This window comes from Mytilus californianus, unplaced genomic scaffold (genome assembly GCF_021869535.1).
Source record: "Mytilus californianus isolate M0D057914Y unplaced genomic scaffold, xbMytCali1.0.p SCAF_4, whole genome shotgun sequence".
Classification (NCBI taxonomy): domain Eukaryota; kingdom Metazoa; phylum Mollusca; class Bivalvia; order Mytilida; family Mytilidae; genus Mytilus; species Mytilus californianus.
Window position 1 is genome coordinate 52039386 of NW_026262690.1, and position 14551 is coordinate 52053936.

Below are 14551 nucleotides of genomic sequence, written 5' to 3' on the forward strand. Positions count from 1 at the left end.
TTGACCAATTTAAAAACGGGGCCCAAAATCCAAAAACTTAATACATGGTTAGATTCAGCATATTAAAGAACCCTAAGAATTCAAGAATAAAACCCCATTGAAATTGGTCAAGAAATAAGCAATTTATACGAAGTATCTTCTTTTGCACGATACTGTGCAATTAAATATTTCTTGCTATTGCGCAATACTGTACAATTGACAATTTCTTGCTATTGCGCAATATTGTGCTATTAGATATTTCTTGCTATTGCGCAATACTGTGCAATTGAAGATTTCTTGCTATTGCGCAATACTGTGCAATTGGAAGATTTCTTGCTATTGTGCAATACTGTGCAATTGAAAATTTCTTGCTATTGCACAATACTTTAATATAATAATTTACACATCCTGTTTGGTTTGTATCTCCTACCATATCATTATTATTTGCTTTTAAATATAAATCAGAAATAACCAACTTAAAATGGAAAATTTTAAAAGAAAAAAAAGGAAAAAAAGAAAAAAAAAGGAAAAAAAAAAAAAAATCCCCCCCCCAAATTTTTTGAACCCCCTTATGATTCATCACACCCAAACTCAATCCCAGCCTTCCCTTTGTGGTATGGTACCTTGCAGTACAATTTCAGAGAGATCCATACACTTGAACACAAGTTATTGTCTGGAAACTAGAAAAATGCTTATTTTTGGCCCCTTTTTGGCCCCTAATTCCTAAACGTTTTGGGCAATTACCCCCAAACTCAATTGCAGCTTTCCCTTTGTGATATGGAATTTTGTAGTACAATTTCAGAAAGATCCATACACTTACACACAAGTTATTGTAATGAAACTAGAAAAATGCTTGTTTTTTGCCCCTTTTTTGGCCCCTAATTCCTAAAATTTTGAGGCAATTACCCCCAAAATCAATCCCAGCATTCCTTTTGTGATATGGAACCTTGTGGTACAATGTCAGAGAGATCCATACACTAACACACAAGTTATGTCTGGAAGTTACAAAAATGCTTATTATTGGCCCCTTTTTGGCCCCTTATTCCTTTACTGTATGTACCATAACCCCCAAAATCAATCCCAACCTTCCTTTTGTGGTATTGAACCTTGTGGTAAAATTTCATAGAGATCCATTCACTTAAACTAAAGTTAGAGTGCGAAAACCAATGTGTCTTCGGACGACGCCAACGTCATACCAATATACGACCACAAAAATTTTTTTGCGGTCGTATAAAAACGGGACCCAAAATTAGAAATCTAAATACACGGTTAGATTTGGCATATCAAAGAACCCCAATAATTCATTTTTTGATGAAATCAAACAAAGTTTAATATTGGACCCTTTTGACTTCAATATGAACCAATTTGATAGCGGGGTCCACAAATAAAAAATCTAAATACATGGTTAGATTCAGCATATCAAAGAACCCCATATATTCAATTTTTTGTTGAAATCAAACAAAGTTTAATTTTGGACCCCAATTTGGACCAACTTGAAAACTGGGCCAAAAATCAAAAATCTAAATACATGTTTAGATTCAGCATATCAAAGAACCCGAAATATATTCAATTTTTGTTAAAATCAAACAAAGTTTAATTTTGGACCCTTTGGACCTTAATGTAGACCAATTTGAAAACTGGACCCAAAATTAAAAATCTAAACACACGGTTAGATTCGGCATAACAAATAAATAAATGTGGTCAACGATTTTACAAATCTAATGCGCCATACTTTGCAATAAAAGATAACTTCTTGAAATTTTTCAATATTTGAAATTTGAAAAAAAAATAATATTTGAAGAATAATTCTTTTTACTTTTTAATTTCTGAAATCTGAAATGAGAAAAAATTGACCCCCCACAATTTCTTTTTACCCCCCCCCCCCCCTTTTTCCCCCAAAAAATTCTTTCCCTCAAGATATGGTCATAATTTCAATTCAAATTTCCAATGGAGTTTGCAACCATAATTACCCATTTAAATTTACCATAGTGCTAACTTAATCTATTTTATAATAGAATTTAAAATATAGTGTCAAATCTTTCATATGGATTTTTTTGTAAAAAGAAAAGATGCAACATTTGTAGATATTTTTACTGGTCTTCCTTTATAAATATGCATTTCTTTAAACATAATTTAAAAGCAGTGTAAGGGAAGTAACCAAAACGTTGTATTTGGATTACCTCCCTTACACTGTTTTAAATTATCTTAATTGTTCATTTACCATTACTTTATACATAATTTAAAAGCAGTGTAAGGGAGATAATTTCAATGATGTATTTGATTTATCTCCCTTACACTGCTTTAAATTATGTTTTGTACTAAAGTATTTGTCCATTAACCAGGACAACCTTGTTTTTCCCCCTTTTTTGCCCCTAATTCTTAAATGGTTTGAGCCATAACCCCCCAAAGCAAATCCTAACCATCCCTTTGTGGTATGGAAACTTGTAGTATAATTTCAGAGAGATCCATACACCGTTCCACAGTTATTGTCTTGAAACTAGAAAATGCTTATTTTTGGCCCCTAATTCCTTAACTGTTGGTACCATAACCCCCAAAATCAATCCCCACCTTCCTTTTGTGGTATTGAACCTTATGGTAAAATTTCATAGAGATCCATTCACTTAAACTAAAGTTAGAGTGCAAAAACTAATGCGTCTTCGGACGACGACGCCGGACGACGACGCCAACGTCATACCAATATACGACCACAAAAATTTTTTTGCGGTCGTATAAAAAGCATAAAATAGACAGAAATTGTCATTTAGTAGTCTACTGACAATTTTGGTCATGTTGATTTTTTTTGTGGATTCTGTTTTTCTAATTATATTTTCTGTTTAGAGTTTCTCTCTATCTATTATAATTTTCAAAATAATTGCGAACAAGCAAAAGTCTGTAAAAAATTATTATAGGACAATAACTCCTACAAGAAGTTGATTGACAATTTCAGTATGTTGAATTATTAAGTTTCTCTCAATCTTTTACACTTTTCGAGATTATAGTCAAGAATCTCTTTCTATTCAAACTTTTCAAGACAAAACATAACAGCAAGTATGGGTTAATATTGTCATTTAAGGGCAATAACTTCTATATATATATAAGGAGTTGACTGAATATTTTGACCGTGTCGACTTACTTGTAAATCTAGTTTTGCTGATCATTTTTGCTGTTTCCAATTGCACCCTTTCTTTTATAGTTTATGCCAAAAACAATAAATTGCTTCGCTGAGCACAGCTGGATACGACCGCAGAGGTCCAACCCTGAACAGTTGGGGCAAAAATGGACGCAATATTCGCGCTTGATACAGGTCTGAATTTGGATTGTAATTAAATATTTGACACATAAAAGGTTTCTGACAGAATAACTGTAGTCAAAGAACTTAGAATTGGTTATATGATTTGAATTTATATTCAATTTTTTGCTTTTGTGCAATACACTTTGCTGTTGCGAATTGACACAACATTCGCTCTTGATACAGGTCTGAATTTGAATTGTAATTAAATATTTGACACATAAAAGGTTTCTGACAGAATAACTGTAGTCAAAGAACTTAGAATTGGTTATATGATTTGAATTTATATTCAATTTTTTGCTTTTGTGCAATACACATTGCTGTTGCAAATTGACCCCCCCTCCCCCCACAAAAAAAATAAAAAATTTACCCACCTTTTTTTTTTGCTTTTGTGCAATACACTATGCTGTTGCGTATTAAAATTTACCATAGTGCTAACTTAATCTATTTTATAATAGAATTTAAAATATGGTGTCAAATCTTTCATATGGATTTTTTTGTAAAAAAAAAAAAAGATGCAACATTTGCAGATATTTTAACTGGTCTTCCTTTATAAATATGCATTTCTTTAAACATAATTTAAAAGCAGTGTAAGGGAGGTAATCAAAACGTTGTAAATTTAAATTGTCTTAATTGTTCATTAACCATTACTTTATACATTATTCAAAAACACTGCTATAAATTATGTTTTGTACTAAAGTATTTGTCCATTAACCAGGACACCCTTGTTTTTCCCCTAATTCCTAAACGGTTTGAGCCATAACCCCCCAAAGCAAATCCTAACCATCCCTTTGTGGTATGGAAACTTGTGGTATAATTTCAGAGAGATCCAAACACCGTTCCACAAGTTATTGTCTGGAAACTAGAAAAATTCTTATTTTTGGCCCCCTTTTGGCCACTTATACCTTAACTGTTGGTACCATAACCCCCAAAATCAATCCCAACCTTCCTTTTGTGGTATTAAACCTTATGGTAAAATTTCATAGAGATCCATTCACTTAAACTAAAGTTATTGTGCGAAAACCAATATGTCTTCGGACGACAACGACGTCATACCAATATACGAATAAAAATGGGTAAAATTGTCATTAAAGAGGAATAACTGACGATTTCAGTCATGCTCACCAATTTGTAATCTTATTTTGCTGATAATTTGTTTTGTTTATAGCTTCTCTCTCTGTTCTTCAGTTTTTGCGAATATGCAAAAAATAGGTAGAACTCATAACTGAAGGGCAATAACTTGCTGTTTAGACTTATTTGTATCTTTTACAAATTCAAGATTATAGCAACCAGAAAAATTTCGTAAAAAATTAGTTAAAATTGTCATTAAGGGCAATACCAACCATAGGGAGTCAAATGACATTTCTAAACAAATAGAAACATTAGTAAATAATAGGTCTGATGGTTTTTAGGTGATGGCTTTCTAACTATCTCTTACAATTTTCAAGAATTTGACTTAAACATATGCTGACACCCCTGTTCATCAATGCTGGGATAAAATTTACAAACAAGATGCCAAAGGAATATTCAGGTTAAGTTTGGTAACATCCAGCCCAGTAGTATCAGAGACGAATTACGACAGACACCAAGTGATTCACACAGACATTTTAGTTTAGGTAAGCTAAAATTCAGCTAAATATCTTTAACAATAACAGAATTTTTTTCTAGCAAATTGAAGGGAAAAGAATAGACAAAGAAGTAATTTCTCCCTTATAAAAGTTGATCTTTTAATCCTTTGTAACATCTTTATGTTAATGTTTGATAAATATTCAAAGGATTTCTTCTTTAAATTGTTAAAACCAGTAACATATATAAATGGAAAACAAGATTCACTTATAACTGGTTAATAAAAAAACTTCATAAAACCGTCAGTCATCATTATACCTGTGTTAAAACAGACATTATAACTGTTTTCATGTACATTCGTTTATCAAATTAATGAATACTGGTGAGAATATTATAGCACAGAATATGAATTTATTGATGTTAAAATTGACATCAGTAATTGGAATCTTTAAAAAAAACATTCAGTGCATTTCAAGTTTGGTAGACGGCATCATATAGTTTTCACTTTGTATCTTTTTACAACAGCACAGAAAATATTGAATTACATCAAATAAAGATCTGATGATGATGATAATGATGAGTTGGTGTTTAACATCCAGTGGCAAGCATTACATGCATATCAAGACGGGAACATGTTAATGTGATATATATATATGAACTCTGCTCTGTACTAGACCAACATGCTGAGTCTGACACTGTTTTATGATTATAAAATCATTTGTTTGTCCACACAACAATGTAGTGTTAATCAGAAAGCACAGTTTATTATATATAAAATAAACTGCTTCGCTGAGCGCAGCTGGATACACCCACAGAGGTCCAACCCTGAACAGTTGGGGCAAAAATGGACACAATATTCAAGCTTGATACAGGTCTGAATTTGGATTGTATTAAATATTTGACATATTATAGGTTTCTGAATAAATGTAGTTAAAGAACTTGAAATTGGTTATATGAATTGAATTTATATTCAATTAAAGATTTCTTGCTGTTGTGCAATACACTGTGCTGTTGCACAATACTTAGTAAATCTGTTGTCAGACTATAAACAATTAAAGTTCAATTAATTCTCAATATCATTTTAGAAATTTATGAAAATGATAAGGGAGCTTACATCAATAGATATGAACAATTCACCAAAGTTTCATGAGAATTGCTGACAGCATTTTTGAGTAATTGTCCAAAAACTGGAAAATCCCCCCTTTTTTAATGAATAAAACCTCACAACTCAGAAATGTAAAATGTAAAATTTATAAAATTCTAAACGGAGCTTACATCAATAGATATAAACAATTCACCAAAGTTTCATAAGAACTGCTGATAGCATTTTTGATTTTTTGTCTGAAAACTGGAAAATCCCCCTTTTTTTATGAATAAAACCCTGTAACTCAGAAACGTAAAATCTAAAATATATAAAAATCAAAAGGGAGCTCATGTCAATAGATATAAACAATTCACCACAATTTCTTGCAAGTTGGTGAAAGCATTCTTGAGTTATTGTTAGAAAACTGGAAAATCCCCCTTTTTTTAATGAATAAAACCCCATAACTCGGAAACGTAAAATCGAAAAATTTATAAAAAACGAAAGGGAGCTCAGGTCAATAGATATACACAATTCACCAAAGTTTTATCCAAATTGGTTAAAGTGTTTTTGAGTTAATGTCCAACATGTTGACGACGGACGGACGGACAGACGGAAGGACAACGGTATACCATAATAAGTCCCGTAAACGGGCGTATAAAAAATTGAAATAATTATATTGCATTAAGCTTCCCTGATATTACATTTAGACTCTTTCATTTTATTTCAAACAGGGTGATTTTGATTAAATTTCTTATCACTTGTTAGTTTTAATTTCGATTAAAAAAAGTTGAATCTGTTCTCCGTCAATTCATATGACATGCCATATGGAAGAGCACTACAGTCACAAGTAATGGCTCTGTCTTCTTTTTCGTTGATCTTTACGTCTTTAATGTGTTTTATGTTACATCATCATTATCTTCACTTGTTTCATTGTCACTTTCTTCATACACTGCTACTTTCTGTCTATTAGCATTAACCACAAGATCTCCAACATCTTCATCAGAACTGTCACTAGGTGGCAGCATATCATCTGGTATCATCTTGTTCTTTTCTGTGTTTGTTGTTTCCATGAAAGCTTCAGGCCTACCAGAACAAGAAATCAATTTTATTTACATAAATTTGACTGAATAATAAGTCATTACTTTTAATTAATGCTCCCATCTTAGGAAGGATGGGTTACACACAGTCTAACCAATTGATTTTGATTTTTTTTGATTTTTGGTGTTTTAACACCACTTTTAAGCACCGCTTTTGGGCTATTTTGTGGCGGCCAGTTTTTATTGGTGGAGGAAGCCAGAGTGCCGGGAGAAAACCACGACCTTCATTAGGAAAACTGACAATCCTAGTCAATTAAGATTGGAGTCAAGTGCACCTGCACGAGCAGGGTTCGAACTCACAACCTCAGTGTTGACTGGCTAGTGATTACAGTAGTAACTACTTAGACCACTCTGCCACCGAGGCCCCCTAACCAATTGATCTCATAAATATATTATATATGTAATAATACATATTTAATACATTATTCTAGTATGGTCACGGTAACTTTTGCTTTAAATAAAAGAATGTGTCCATCAGTCACAGATGCCCCTGCTTGTAAATATAAAGCAAATTCAGCAATTTCTCCATTTATAAAGGAACTTAACATGAGAACGGTGAAAGTGATGCCACCTAAATTCGAAGCTGATCTGTTTTTGGTGGTAATAAGCATGGTGTATAAGTTTCATAACATTTGGTTGAAGTAAAGTAAAGTTATTGTGCAGAAACTGCAAATTCAGCAATTTTTCCATTTATAAAGGGACACACAACTCAAGAACATTTAAAATAATACCACCACAATCCAGACTTGATCTGTGTTTGGTGGTTATAAGCAGTGTGTATAAGTTTCATAACATTTGGTTGAGGCAAAGTAATGTTAGAGTGCAGAAACCAATTTTGTGACATACTTTAGGACAGACAAGGGTAAATCTTATTGCCCCAGTCGCCTAGTGGTGTGGGGATAAAACTGTAAAGAATTTTTATTGCAATTCCAACAGAGAAGTACCACTGAATGTACTAAATGCACAACATAACAGGTAACATGTTGACATGGAAACATAAAACAAGTATTATCATAAAGCAACTGTGGACACAGTATTAGTGCTGATAGTTATGAACTTGACATGATAATAAGATACAAACAGGAAAAAAAAAAACTATAAAAAATAACCAATGTACAGCCCTATAACCTTAAAGTTGATAAATGTAAGAAATGCAATGTGAAATACTGCTAAAAATTTTCAACAAAAAGAACATATGCCTTAAAAATTTGATAAAAAATAAATGGGGAATGTGTCCATGGGACAAAGATGATGCCCTCTCTTGCATATAATGTTATAAAGGGACATAAGTCAAGAACGGTAAAAGTGACCCTACCCAAATTTGTACTTGATCTGAGTTTTGTGGTAATAAGTTAAGCATTGTGTATAAGTTTCATAACATTTGGTTGAGGCAAACTTAAGCAAGAGAACGGAAACGAAAAATTCAGCATTTTTTCATTTTAAAGGAGCATAATTTTAGAACAGTAGAAGTGACGCCACCAAAATTCAAAATTTATCTGCGTTTCGTGGTAATTAGCATTGTGCATAAGTTTCATAACATTTGGTTGAGGCAAACTTAAGTTAGAGAACGGAAACGAAATAATTCAGCAATATTTCCATTTGTAAAGGGCATAACTTTAGAACGGTAAAAGTGACGCCACCAAAATTCAAAATCGATCTGTGTTTTGTGGTAATAAACATTGTGTATAAGATCAATAACATTTGGTTGAGGCAAACTAAAGTGAGAGAACAGAAACGAAAAATTCAGCAATTTTTCCATTTGTAAAGGGGCATAACTCTAGAACAGTAAAAGTGACGCCACCAAAATTCAAACTCGATCTGTGTTTTGTGGTAATAAGCATTATGTATAAGTTTCATAACATTTGGTTGTGGCAAACTTAAGTTAGAGAATGGAAACCAATTTTGGGACATACGGATGTACAGACGGACAAGGGTAAAACTTAATGCCCACTCCGCTACGCTACGGAAAAAGCACCACGGATTTGTAGTAACAGAATTTTGAGTTGAGTACTATTTTCATTGGGAAAGTCTGCTGACAGTTTGTGTAAAATGATGGAAAGTTGTTATTGTGACCTTGACCTTTGATCTCTGAGCCAAAATCTACAGGGGTCTTGTTCTTTCCAAAGGGTATTTTAAGTTAAGCTAATATGCATGTTACAGTGTTGTTTCCATTTTGTTTACCTTTGTATTTATATCATTCTAAATTTGTACTTTATCTAGATAGTGTATACTATATACTGTATGTACTATCAACTGCAAAAACATTTTTGTTTGCGTCTTATTTAGATTTATTTGTATGTTTGTTTGAATTTTTTAGAGTTGTGTGTCTATGATGTATGTTACATTGTTTTGGCTGCTGTATCCTATTTATTGTCGCGTTGATCTTTTGTGTTCAGTTTTTTTTTTTTTTTATCTATTATTGTCAATATAGCAGAACTATAAACAACTGTCATACAAGTTGGAGGTATTGCTAGCTATCAAACCAGGTTTAACCCACCATTTTTGCAAGGGAAATGTCTGTACCAATTCAGGAATATGAGGTTGTTTTTCACTTGTTTCATTGGTTGATAACATTTGATTTTGCTACTTTTCTATGGACTTCCCCTTATTGAATTTACCATGGAGTTCAATATTTTTGTTATTCTATTTTTGGATACATGGTTTAAAAGATTTTGTCAAAATTTTAGTCTATCAATAGATGATGTGACCTTTACCTTTGACCCCAAAATAAATAGGGTTTTCCTAATCCCTTATAGTAAAAAAATGGGCTGTTTAAATCTCCGAAACTGTAATCTGCAGACATCACTGGTTACAGAATTTTAATTAGATCAGAAGAAAGCTGAAATGGTAGAAGGGTTGTTCTGAGTCTGTTTTATATGGCTCTGTGAAACCTTTAACACTTTTACAATGTGGTGGTGATAGACCTTGCTCTAACATGATCTCATGTGAAAATGTTAAAATAAAATAAACTATTCCATTATTTGCAGACATACTGTTATATCTCACATAGCTTTATTGCAATAATTAATGGGACCATAAAATAGGATTGAAGCGTGAGGTGGGCACCTGATGAGTCACGTGATATTGCAGCTGACAAGTAAAATAAAGATGCACAATCCACCTGTTCAAAACCAATGTCTTCAGAACTCATAAGGTAGCAACTGCCTCATATTAAAGAATACTAGAATAAAATTGAGAAAGGAAATGGGGAATTTGTCAAAGAGACAACAACCCAACCAAAGATCAGAAAACAGCCAAAGGCAACCAATGGGTCTTCAACACAGCGAGAAATTCCTGCACCTGTAGCTGGGCTTCAGCTGCCCCCGAAACAAAAATGTGTTCTAGTTCAGTGAAAATGGACGTCGCACTAAGCTCCGAAACATATAAATGAACTAAAATTAAAAAAACATACAAGACTTACAGAGGCTCCTGACTTGGGACAGGTGCAAAATTGCGGCGAGTTAAATATGTTTTGTGAGATCTCAACCCTCTCCCTATACCTCTAGCCAATGTAAAATAAACAAACACAGCAATATGCACAGTAAAACTCAGTTTAAAAGAAGTCTGAGTCCGATGTCAGAATAGGTAACAGAAGAAGCTAAGCAAAATGACAATGATACATAAATTAACAAAGGACTATTAGCAGTTACTGAAATGCCAGCTCCAGACCTCAATTAAACTGATTGCAAGATTATGTCTTCATCATATGAAAATCAAGCACAATCCCTCCCGTTAGGAGTTTAGTATCATACAAATATATGAGAAGAATATTTCCTTTCTCTATTTGAACCTAACAACAAAATTATTTTCATTTACCTGTGTTTAAAGTAATTGCAAATGGCTGATATTTTTGTTCGAGCATATTGTTTTTCTTAAATTGTTTAACATTTCATAGCGGTATAACATGTTACTTTTATTATTCTTCCATTAGTTTATTTATTTTGTATTTACATTGTATCATAGGTCAAATTTATTTGTTCAGTGTATGTTCACTGGTGTTAATATGTCCTTTGATTGAGTTAAGCCATTTCAGTTGATATTTTATAGTGTGTCTTTCTATGTTGTGATGTTACACTATTGTTTCAGAAAAAGGGTGAAGGTTTGGTACCATTAAAACGTTTAAACCCGCTGCAATTGTTTGCACCTGTCCTAAGTCAGGAATCTGATGTTCAGTAGTTGTCGTTTGTTGATGTGGTTCATAAGTGTTTCTCGTTTTTTATATAGATTAGATCGTTGGTTTTCCCCTTTGAATGGTTTTACACTAGTAATTTTTGGGGCCCTTTAAAGCTTGCTGTTCGGTGTGAGCCAAGGCTCCGTGTTGAAGACCGTACTTTGACCTATAATGGTTTACTTTTATAAATTTTGACTTGGATAGAGAGTTGTCTCATTGGCACTCATACCACATCTTCTTATATCTATATAACCTGTATCATGCCAACAACTGGTTTTAGAATAAATATGTTTATTTCCGATGCAAAGACCTTATGAGTGAATCAATATTAATTCCAAAAAGTGCCATCTTTAATGACCTGATAACAGTATCGTAACTATATCCCTTTTGAATAAGTCTGTTTAAAGGTTTGGTTAAATTTTGAGGTGAATGACAATATTTCTGTGCTTTGTATAGAATATTACCATAAAAGATTGGATGTGAAATACCTATAAGATGTCTGCATGTTGATTTATATTTACGAATGATGTCCTTGTACAGATGATAAAATTTAGTTAATTTTTTGACAAACTTGTGATATCAAAAAGCCTGGTGTAATAATTTTTCAGTAATACAGAGATTTCTTTCGTTAAAACAAATGTATTGTTACAGAAACGAGCAAATCAAACAAGTTGAGATATATAAACACCATAAGATGGCGACAAGGGAACTTCACCATCTAAAAACGGATAATCAATATGTTTTATCATAAATTTTGGTATTAAGCCTCCCATTAAAGATGTAGATATCAAGATCCAGGAAAGGGCAGTGTTCATTGTTAGTATGAGCTTTATTTAAAATTAGTTCAGCAGGATAAATCTCTTTAGTGTACATACTGAAGTCGTCATTATTGAGAGCCAATATATCATCCAAATATCTAAAAGTGTTATTAAATTTTTGTATCAGATGTTGTTTCAATGGGTCTGATTTTAGTCATAAATTGTAACAATACAGAAACAGGTCTGCAATAAGTGGTGCACAGTTAGTCTCCATTGGAATTCCAATAACTTGATGATATACGGAATCCCCATAGCGAACAAAAATGTTATCTAGTAAAAATTCAAGCGCAGTTAACGTATCAAAGCAGGTCCAATTGACATAGTGCTTTTGTTTGTTGTTACTAAAAAATGACCTTGAAGAGTTTGAACATATATATTCGCATTCTGACTTTTTGAATGCCCATTTAATAAGGTGTAGAAGTTCACTTCTAGGAAAGGTAAGAAACAATCTTGATATAGAGGAAGGTGAAAAAGTCTCTATAATTCCAACTGAGTCCTGTGGAGCTTGTTTGAGAATTGTCAATTATAAATTATCAGAAAGAGAATAATGCAAAAAAAAATATTATGCTTTCAGCATGTTCAGGGTAGAGAAGATTAATTATAGTTACATTCCACAAATTAATTGGAATGGCCACACCAGCTAGAGTTGCACAAAGAATTTTTATAAGATCTTGCTTTAAAATGATTACATTTTACAATGTGAGAATGTAAATCTGTTGCTATACTCTGCAGACATCTTTGATAAACTAATTTAAAATGTTTTGCATTTACTTACTGTAAATTCAGAAATTATTGCATTTACTTACTGTAAATTCAGAAATTATTGCAAGGTTTTTATTTATGTGAATAATGCAATTGGGTGAGTATTGCAATAATAAGAACTCGCATTCCAATATCTTATAGATATATCTGTATGCAGGTTTTCGGGAAATCGCAATAATTAATCTCACATTTTTTTTTCATTCTGCAAAAATCGCAATCATAAATGCAGGCAATAATTTCTGAATTTACAGTATTAGAAAACACAACATTTATTGCCATGATCAAACATCTACTTTACTTATAGTCATACACATTTTTTTAGAACCTCAACTGGAATAACAAATATATTCCCCCTTAAATGGATCCAATGTGATCTCCAAAACCAATAGCAGAGTTTGTAAACCTCTCCTAGTAATGGTCTTTTGAGAATAAACCCTTCATCCTATTCTGATGAAGAGATTTATGTTAAGGTTTCTGACTGTTTAACACTTTCCTTATTGTTTTATTCCTTGACTTTGTCTGGCCTGTTCTAATTTCTGAGCCAGCTTATCTGGCAAGAATTATTTGATGTGGGCAGAGAAAAAGTGACATTTTTGGACTTTTTGTTTCTACACAAATCTGTGGCAAAAACCAAGCGAATACACTTTTGTACCTTAGGGTAGTCGCAAAGAAGTTTGTTGTACAAGACAATACTATTTTTTGGTAAACTGTACCCTTTTGTAAGAGAAAAGAGTTGTCAATTTTTTGTGACCAGTTTTTATGTCAACCATTAATCTGTTGATTTCCATGATATACATTTGTACATGTACAGTGATAAAAAAAATCTTGGCATGAAAAGTCTTAATAAACAGGACCAAAGTCAATTCCTTTTGTGATTTTGTGCCTGGAGCGATTTTCTGATTTAGCTGCCCATAGAAAATCTACATAATAATCAAGTTTCTGAGACCTGGATGGAATGTGCAACTGAACACACAACTCTTAACCAAAAGGATACTCTTATATTCAGCTCAATTTTGTTTAGGCAAACTGAAGTTTCTATAAAACCTTACCATTTCCCTTCTTCTTTAATATATTTTATCTGGTCCTTGTAAAGGATTCTTGAAATTTCTGCCTTAACTCTGTCTCCTTCTTCTATTGGTTCTATGAAAACAAAATCCCCTGTAAAAATGAAAGTTAGAAAAATAAGTAAATATGCATACATGAAAATGTATCATTATCCTGCAATTGTGAAATTATGTGATAGTCCCTAAAAAAGATACCATTATTAGCCTAAATACTTTAATTTTGGATATTTATTAATCATGTTAATGGATAACTAGCCCTAAATTCATATTTGATTTAGGAGATAACTACATTACATTGTATTTTAGCTGGATCAATGTAAAAGGTAGGTATATTGTATTTTAAGCTAGGTCAATGTAAAAAGTAGGTACATTGTATTTTAAGCTGGATCAATGTAAAAGGTAGGTACATTGTATTTTAAGCTGGATCAATGTAAAAGGTAGGTACATTGTATTTTAAGCTGGATCAATGTAAAAGGTAGGTACATTGTATTTTAAGCTGGATCAATGTAAAAGGTAGGTGTATTGTATTTTAATCTAGGTCAATGTAAAAGGTAGGTATATTGTATTTTAAGCTGGATCAATGTAAAAGGTAGGTACATTGTATTTTAAGCTGGATCAATGTAAAAGGTAGGTACATTGTATTTTAAGCTGGATCAATGTAAAAGGTAGGTACATTGTATTTTTAGCTGGATCAATGTTAAGGTAGGTACATTTTTTTTTA

At 32.4% G+C, this 14551-nt stretch overlaps 1 protein-coding gene across 2 annotated transcripts in view; it reads right to left on the minus strand.

Moving 5' to 3' along the window:
• LOC127698417 (probable RNA-binding protein EIF1AD) overlaps positions 1–14551 on the minus strand; it is a 208818-nt gene that overhangs the window by 189618 nt on the left and 4649 nt on the right. For both annotated transcript variants that reach the window (XM_052201885.1, XM_052201884.1), the window contains exons 4-5: positions 13816–13924; positions 4235–7001 (exon numbers count right to left, since the gene is read on the minus strand). In XM_052201885.1, the coding sequence (XP_052057845.1) occupies positions 6815–7001; positions 13816–13924 (296 nt within the window). In that variant the 3' untranslated portion in view covers positions 4235–6814. The remainder of the gene's footprint in view (positions 1–4234; positions 7002–13815; positions 13925–14551) is intronic.